Here is a 9,431-nt window from a genome sequence, read left to right on the forward strand (position 1 = left end):
TTGTCCCTGGGTCCAGTTTACCCAATCGTCCTCACTATCGAATGAGTTTGAATGAGTGCGAGATTCTGTAAGGGTAAGTGGAGGAACTAATCTGTAAGGGACTTATTCGAGAAATGATGAGCCCATGTGCCGTACCAGCTCTATTAACTCCAAAGAAAGATGGGACTTGGTGCATGTGTGTCGACAACCGGGCCATCAACAAAATCACAATAAAATACAGGTTTCCTATAACAAGGTTGGACAATAAGCTGGACATGTTGGAGGGCATAAAAATATTCTCTGAATTGGACCTAGGGAGCAGTTACTATCATATTCGAATACAGCTGGGTGATGAGTGAAAAACGACCTTTAAAACTAAGGAAGGATTGTACGAATGGATGATCATGCCCTTCGATCTTTTGAACACACCTATAACATTCATGAGATTGATGAACCAAGTTCTGAAACCTTTCATTGGGCGGTTTGTTGTGGTTTATTTTAATGATATTTTGATATACAGTGAAGACAAAACCACCCATATAGAACACCTCAAAAAGGTCCTTCAAGTGCTCACTGAAAATAAACTGTATCTCAAATTAAAAAAGTGCAGCTTCATGACTGATAGCCTGTTGTTTCTGGGTTTTTTTGTAATATCCACGAGCATTTGGGTGGATGAGGAGAAGGTGAAGGCAATCAGAGAATGGCTGGTTCCCATAGATATTCACAAAGCGCGAAGTTTTCATGGACTGATGATATTTTATTATTGGTTCGTGAAAAATTTTAGTACTATTGTGTCACCAATCATAGATCGCATGAAGAAAGGGTAGTTTCAGTGGAATGACGAAGCTGACAGGAGCTTTGCCGAAATTAAGCGCAGGTTATCCACGACATCGGTTCTTATACTTCCTAACTTTGGCAAACTATTTGAAATTGAATGTGATGCCTCATATTTCGAAATTTGGGGAGTTTTGTCTCAAGAAGGTAGGCCGGTAGCCTTCTGCAGTGAGAAACTTAACGATGCACGCAAGAAGTTGTCTACATATGAGATCGAGTTGTACACAGTGGTCCAGGCACTGCAACATTAGTGGCATTATTTGATTCAAAGGAAATTCATACTTTACACGGACCATCAAGTTCTTAAATTCATTAATAGCCAAACTAACATTAAGCATGTGCATGATAGATGGATCTCATTTTTATAGGAATTCACGTTCATGCTAAAACATAAGTTTGGGCAACAGAACAAAGTAGCCGATGCGCTAAGTCGCTGTGCAACTTTGTTAGTCACTATGAGCAATGAAATTGTTGGGTTCTTGGGCCTCAAGGACACATATGCCGACAATGATGACTTCAAGGACGCATGGGTTAGATGCCAAGAAGGTCACCCCAGCGACTTACATATATAAGACAGGTTCCTTTTCAAGGGGAATCGACTGTGCATCCCTAAAAGTTCATTAAGGGAATCGATAATCCAAGAGCTACATGGAGGTGGCCTTAGTAGACACCTTGGTCGAGACAAGATGCAAGCTCTTGTGGAAGAGCGGTATTACTGTCCGTAATTGGTACGTGATGTGGGAAAGACAGGTAAGACCAAGGTCGAATCCACAGGGACTGATACCTGTACGTTATCTGAAACCAAGTAGAACTAGAAATAGACTAAGATGCGATCTAAACAAAGTAGAATTTAAAAAATAATTATGGAATAATTATCTAAAACTTTAAGGAATTCAGAGAAAGGAAACTAGGGATTCAGAGGATCCACTTGTAGAGATTAGGGAGATCTTATGCCAGTATCACAAATTATGGAAATTTACTGAACTGCCATTGATATAGGTTTCAAGAGATGAAAGGTGTATGAATTAGAATGGATTCCATCACCAAACCATGCCCAGGAGACAGAGTAAACAATAGAATTAAACTAATTACCAACCAATTAACAATGTATGAAGATCAGGAAGGTACTGTCATCCTACCATGCCCATGAGACGATGGTGAACAACAGGGCTTCCTGACGTCATAAACATTAAAAGGGGAGAGGAATATTCAAAGCCATTGCAAGCCCATTGTAATTTCAGTCACAACATGCCATTAAAGAAAAAAAAAATATTCCCATCAAATCAACCCAATACCAAATCTATTCAGTTTAAAATAGAATTAAAGGCAACAAAATCTTCCCATCACGCTACAAGCTTCACCTCTTAGCCCTAGCTAAGAGGATTAGCTACACATGGATGGGTTGGTTAAATAAAATAAAATAAAATAAAGGAAAAGAAAAGAATAAGAAGGGAAGAAAGAGAAAACCCAGCTTTTCCTCCCGTTCCAGCCGTCCCGTCTCTCTCAATCCCAGCAGCCAACGTCTCTGCCTCCCACGTCGCCTTCCTTGACGTGCAGCCCCTCCTGTCTTCACTCTTCCAGCCCTTTTCCCAACCACGCACAGCAGCAGCAGAAAAACTGCCTGTTTCCCCCAGCCGTTCTCTCTCTCTCTCTCTCACCGTGGATGCCTCTTCCTTCCTCTTTTCCTTCCTTTTAAAGATGGCCAGCCCCCCTTCTTCCGATGCTGTGGAATCCCACCGGGAGTAGACTGCGGAAACAGTCCTTCCGGAGCCTGGAATGCGTCCCTTTGCTGCGAAAGTTCTCACGCAGTCCGGAATTCCGCATCTCCTTTCTTCTTATTTTTTTTCTTCTTTCCAAAAGGACAGCGTCCCCTGGGAGATTCTTGGCCCACCTACATGATGAATGGTTCAGATCAGCCGTCCGACCGCCCCTAAGGGCGTACAACTCGCCGTGAAAGTCGGACGGCGTCCGGCTGCGAAAACAGGGTAGCGTCATTGACGCTGTGACGATGGTGGGCCCCATTTCACTGACTTTTTGGAAAATCCGATCTGTCCACTGCGTTCTACTCGAAAAACCAGGTGGGAAGCACTATTTTTGGACCAAATCCTATGTGGCCCACGTTATCTTTCAAGTCACCGTCCATCCTGTGTTTAATAACTAAGAAAGTGAGGAAGTTTTCATGATGCCTAAAAGGAGACCTAGGCGTGGGTTAAACCCCCATTCCGAATGCATTGGACGGTTCAGATCTTCCATAGGGATGATGGGTGGGGCCCACTAGTCAAAAACGGTCGGCCAGCGTCCGTTGCTGCGTAAAAATAAAAAAAATCCGAGTTTTGAGTCGGTCAGCGCCTGCTGACCGACTTCCTTAATGTTTATACTCGTCCGGTGTACTTGTGCACCTTGCACGTGCACTGCATGCGTGGGTCCACTGGTGATGTTTGTAAGAAATCTGCTCCATCCATCTGTTTTGACACGTAGTTTAAGGCGTTGAGACCAAAATTGGAGTATATCCAGATATCAGGCGGGGCCCACATAATGATTAAAGGGGCTGATCTGTCCGTTGGGCCCCTTCTACAGTGATCCAATGGATGAAAATTTACGTGTACGGTTAATTCATGGCCCTCAGGCCAAGTATGAAGTTTTGAGCCAATCAGATGGCAAGAACTATGTGATCTTTCATTTTTCACCAATTTCGGGCCTCTTTAATGTAAATGGCACTGCTTTCCTCGGATCCTTGATGCATAATTCCATCGATCTTCGTCTCCTGGAGTCCGTCCCTTGCCTTGGGTGTCATCATAGCGTTAAATCCATGCATTTACCACCTTTTTTCAGTCCACGACTGTGCATCCCTAAAAGTTCATTAAGGGAATCGATAATCCAAGAGCTACATGGAGGTGGCCTTAGTAGACACCTTGGTCGAGACAAGATGCAAGCTCTTGTGGAAGAGCGGTATTACTGTCCGTAATTGGTACGTGATGTGGGAAAGACAGTCCAATCTTGTTATATTTGTCAGATCTCCAAGGGGCAATCTCATAATATGGGCCTCTACACCCTGTTACCCGTGCCTGACCGCCCTTAGGAGGATTTATCCATGGACTTCGTACTTGGTCTCCCACAAACATAATGTGGCATGAATGCGGTGTTCGTGGTAGTAGATCGTTTTTCCAAGATGACGCACTTTATTTCATGCAAGAAGACTCTCGATGTAACACACGTGGCAAATCTATTCTTTAAAGAAGTTGTGCGGCTACACGGGGTTCCCAAGACTATTACTTCTGATCTTGACACGAAGTTCAGTAGCTATTTTTGGTAAACTTTGTGGACTCGATTCGATAGATGACTTTAATTCAGCAACGCCTACACCCATAGACTGACGGGCATATTGAGGTTATGAATCATACGTTGGGAAACCTCCTTTGATGTATTTCAGGAGAAAAACTGAAGTAGTGGGATTTAGCTTCGTCTCAAGCGGAGTTTGCATTCAACAACATGGTGAACCACTCAACAGGAAAATTTTCGTTCCAAGTTATTTACGGACGAGTACCTCGCCACACACTTGACTTGGTCTTTCTGTCCAAGTTCTTAGGCATGAACATTGCAGCAGAACATATGGTAGATAGAATCATGGGCATTCATGCGGATGTACAAACTAAGCTACATGCCTCGAACAAAAAGTACAAGGAGCAAGCGGACAAGCATCGGTGACAAAAAGTATTCGAGGTGGGCGACCAAGTAATGGTCCATCTGCGTAAAGAAAGATTTTCGACCAGAACATAAAACAAGTTGAAAAATAAGAAGATTGGACCGATACCAATCATCCGAAAGATCAATGACAATGCTTACGTTGTTGATCTTCCAGATGATATGACGATCTCATGGACTTTTAACGTCACGGACCTGACCGAATATCATGAACCAGAGCAAGACGAGAACTCGAGACCGAGTTCTTTTGAAGTGGAGGAGACTGATGTAGAGAGGATCGCAGACAGTTATATGGGGCCCGGTCGACGACAGAAGTGATCCGGACCGTTGGACCTTAAATCAGGCATATCTCACAATCCAGAATGAGTTATCGGACGTAAAATAAATGATTTTGAGGTAGAACGAGCTACTTTAGCCACTTAACCCTGTTACGCCGGGTTGCACAAGCCAAATTTGCAAAATACTACCAGATCGACAGTCGTTCCCTATTTTAATTCCGTTTTAACTGTAAATAGTAAGTCTTAGTTTGATTATAACTCTTCATCCATTAGGCTTTAGGAGTTGTGTCCAACGTGAAAAGAGCTTAGAAAAATTAGGAGAACAACTTGGTGAAGCCAAATAGGACACTTAATATTTTTGGCCAAAAACCTTGCGCACTAGTAGACATCACGACCGTCTATAAATAGTAAGTTTACTATTTATAGTAAGTCGCGAATTCTAGGAGTTTTAGTTGTAGTTTGATTCTGATTTCTCTCCCATTGCTTGGTATCCAGGGTTGTGAACTTTTTTTATTTTATTTTATTTTATTTTATTTTTTTTCCATTCATCAATCAATTTCGAATTTATTAGAATTTATTTATATTTTCCTGCTTTATTTCCTCTTGGATTTGAGAAGTCTCTGTGAGGAGTCCAGAGAAGTTCTGTGGATTCAGAATAGTTATCATTCTTGAGGAAGAAGGTGCTCAACCTCACGCCCTTCCCTGCGTCACATGGGTACCGCCTCACATGAGCCACCCACCTCACACGGGTAGAACCTGCCTCACAAGGGCCGCCCACCCTTAATGTGCCCCTACAGGCAATCCCACTCAAGCCCGGTGTGAAAATGCTCTTGTACTAGGTAGAGTTAATAGCAATGAAAGAAAAGGTTATAAAATTTTGGAGCAAAGATTGACAATGCTTAGGTGAAGATGCCTCTCATGGGGAAAAAAAAAAAAAAAAATCTCAAATTAAGCTTAAATAAAGGAAGAATGTTGAAGATGCCTCTCACTGTAGATCGACTAGGTGTTCACTGGACTAGACTCGACATTTGCAGTTGGACTAGTCAATTGATTGATGCCCATGCCTAGAAAACCTTACATTGACATTGTTTATAAGAACTAGGGTATATATATTTAGCGAAATAGCAACATAATTCTAGTTGCTGATGACTTAGCCTAAAGGGTATATAGTTCTTTTTTTTTTTTTTCTTAAGGTATATAGATACGATTGTACGCGAAGATCCACGACTGATGAATGCATGTTCATCCGGAATAATCTTGTTTCTTGGAAAAGCAAAAAGCAAACCACTGTGAAACAGTGGCAATGCTAAGGAAGCTTCCGCGATTTTATAAAAAATGATAGTAACATGAATGAGACTTGAGAGCTTCAGACTCTTCTTGTCCTTTTTTTCTTTCATGATCTATCAGTTCGCCTGTGCCCATCCCACTTGCCTATTATAAGGTGCATTATATCTTAATGGGTTACAGTGCACCCATGTGCTTATTTAAAACATATCAAGATCGAAATTGCCAAACACCCCAGACAGCAAAATGTCAAAGATCAGAATATAATAAATGGGGGGTCTGTATTAGGATGAGCTTGTGTAGGAAGTGGAGATATTATTCCTTAGCTTTCATTCCGAGAAGAATGTCTTTTGTGGGTCCCACACTCTGTAAAATAGAAGAGTGCCAGGAATGGTGGCTTTGCCAGTTTTAAAAGAGAAAGATGAGTTGGAACAATCATACAAGGAAATGGAATGGATGGATGTGTGGATTTAGAAATCATTAAAAGTGAGCTTTTGGTTGGGAAGGTGAACTGATTTTCAACACTATCGTTTGTTTCTCAAAACCCATGAAAGGGAAAAGAGGGAAAAAAAAGAGTAGAAGGGAACGAAGAGAAGCACTTTTTATTATAAAAGAATAGTACCGGTGTTTACACTCTCCGAAAGTTGCCTAGCATAATGTCATGTGAGGGACTTGATGATGGTCATACACTCATACCTTCTCATTCCACCTCCATGGTGGTGCTTTCATGGCTGGAAAGAATCTTCTTGATGGTGATGATGATACCTGTGCTTGCCAAAGAAGAAAAGGGAATTCAAGACATCATATGTCATTACAACCCACATCAAAGAGAGAATGCCAAACAGCTCCACACCATCCCTTGTTTAAATGAAATAAAGAAAGAAATAAACAGGTCTTTTTTCTTCTTTTTTTTTTCACACAAATTTCCACAAGCTCTTACTACAGTAACTTGAAATTTATTTCCACAAACCCACCAAAAACATATAACATTGGGTGCCTGTTTTTCCCTCCTTTTGGAGACAAAGATCCATGAATTAGGGCATGGTGCAGCCCTTGAAGTAGGCTCCTTCTACATGTTTGCCCTTGCAAAAATCCGGGCTATTTCCGCACAGCCTAAATCCACTCCTTTTTCTCATGACACCCTTTTGAAGCCGACCTAAAATAAGCTTCAAATGTCCACAATAACGAAAGAAAAAAGAAAAAAGAAAAAAGAAAAAAAAAAAAAGAAGCTAAAAAGAAAAGAAAAGAAAAGAGAAACTCCATGTATCCTATCTGTTAGTTTTAGACAAGTTCAAACAAGTCACCCACCAATAGAAAGAAAAAGGAAAGAAAAACACCCAGATCTTCTTCTTCTTTTTCTACCATGAACCACCACCTAACATCCCACTCCAATAGCCAGATGAATCTCCTTGCCCTCTATTCTGCTCAAAGTCAGTGTTTGGAACTGGTTTCAAATCCTCAAAAGGAAACAACATCCTCCCACCACCTTCTTGCACCCCTTGCATACTCCCATACCCTCCACCACCATGACCACCAAGCCCATCCAGAGGGAAGCTTAGAGTGGTGGGCCTCAGATCATGGAAACCAAACCCTGGTGGGTATACCATATTCGGATCTGGCGTCGGCATCGGCATGAAAGAACTCAATCCTCTTGAAGACATCCCACTCCTCAGCAGCTCAAGAACTGAAAGAGAAGTAGTAGGAGATGAAGAAGGTTTGTTGTTGCTGTTCTCATTGCCGGTCAATTCAACAAATTCAGGCATCTTATGGTAATCTTGGGTGGTTTGGAATGCAAGGTTCAGATCCTGTCCTTGATGGATTTTGGGGTTCTGAGATGGAGATTTTGAGGAATTTGGAGGGTTGAGATCACATACTTTCTTGGAAGCAGCTGCCGCTGCCGATGATGACGATGATCTTTTGTTCTTCCTTGAGCCTCCTCCCACAGGGACGTTCCTAAGGGAACCACCTTCAGTCCAATACCTTCTACATGTCTTGCAAAAGTATCTTGGTTGAGTGAGGCTGTAATTGTTGTAGTAACAGAACTTGGTGTTGGTGGAGTTGCACCTTGGGCAATTCAAGGCCTGGTCTTTCTGTGGCCTTACTCTCCTCTCAGTCAATGGCCTTGAGCATGTTGTAGACACCATCTCCTCCATTGGTTTGACCAATCCAATTCCCTGAAACCCCATCGCCAAAAAATAAAAATAAAAATAAAATCACATGCACCGAATACAACATAGCTTCAAGATCAAAAGACCCAAAACAAGAGGATCAACAAAAAGAAAATATAACAAGGAAGCCTCTTTATAGTTCCAATATCACAAGAATAACAAGAACAATACAACCTCTTTCAAAAAAGAAAGAAAAAGTAAAGTACTTTTGAGATTAAAGGAATTCAATGATAATACAACAAAGAAAAGGTATGGTCTGCTTTAGTTTGAAGATCTAAAGAGACCCACATCAAGAGAAATCCTCAAAAACTTTCATCAAAAGGAAAAGGAAGAAAATCCAATGAAAATCATTCACAAAAAGCTCTATAAATCACCTAAGAAAAAGGAAAAGAAAGAAAACCTAATTCATGTATCAAAAGCTAGTGAATTTACCTGTGGCCATTGAGCAGTATCCATGCAAGCTCGTGGACTTCTTCAGCAAGACTGTCAGATCTTTGGTTGGAGCTTTCTTCTAATGCAAGGGATGTTATAAGACCATTTTTCATGTGAGAGTTTTTATGTCTTACCTTATCATAAGAAAAGAGAGAGAGAGGACTGCTTTCCCATTAATAAAATACTGTAACAAATGTGATTTTCTTTAATACTATCTAATGATTCTCTGAATTGGTGCATCCAACAGTGGGCCCCACCGTGGTACGCCAAGTTAATCAAGCCATCTCAACCGTCTGCTACGTGGATTACCTGATGGAGACTGCTTCACTGTATACATTTAAAGTAAAATGGATCATGTTACACACTTCACGGGCGGAAATCTTTCAATTGGATGGTCAGAACCGTCCAAAATGGTCATAAGATATTACACACTTCACGGATGGAAATCTTCCCATTGGATGGTCAGAACCGTACAAATGGTCACAATTTTGAGTTACAGCCAACCGCTGTGAGGTCCACTGAATGGTTGGTATTGATTACCCACTTAAAACTACAGTAATCAGATGTCTCACTTCTTAAAACTATACTAAAATCACTGTAGAAAAATACAATGATGTATGCTATTTCTTTCTGTCCATAATCCAAGACGTCCATCTAAAAAGGTCCCACCTAGATGGGCCCTATTTCAAAACTTTCACTGATTAGAGATCTCCCCCATCCATACAAAAGAAAGTTAGAAACGACAGGAGGATGA

General features: G+C 41.3%; 1 protein-coding gene across 1 annotated transcript; it reads right to left on the bottom strand.

Annotated features, from left to right (window-relative positions):
- Positions 1-6,909: 6,909 nt before the first annotated feature.
- LOC131233300 (dof zinc finger protein DOF4.6-like) lies at positions 6,910-8,864 on the bottom strand. Its single transcript, XM_058229953.1, has 2 exons — positions 8,678-8,864; positions 6,910-8,251 (listed from the first exon to the last, which is right to left on the bottom strand). The coding sequence occupies exons 1-2, from the start codon at positions 8,699-8,701 to the stop codon at positions 7,436-7,438; spliced, it is 840 nt and encodes a 279-aa protein (XP_058085936.1). The 5' UTR covers positions 8,702-8,864; the 3' UTR covers positions 6,910-7,435.
- Positions 8,865-9,431: the final 567 nt, after the last annotated feature.

The sequence above is a fragment of the Magnolia sinica genome, chromosome 18, assembly GCF_029962835.1.
Source record: "Magnolia sinica isolate HGM2019 chromosome 18, MsV1, whole genome shotgun sequence".
Lineage (NCBI taxonomy): Eukaryota > Viridiplantae > Streptophyta > Magnoliopsida > Magnoliales > Magnoliaceae > Magnolia > Magnolia sinica.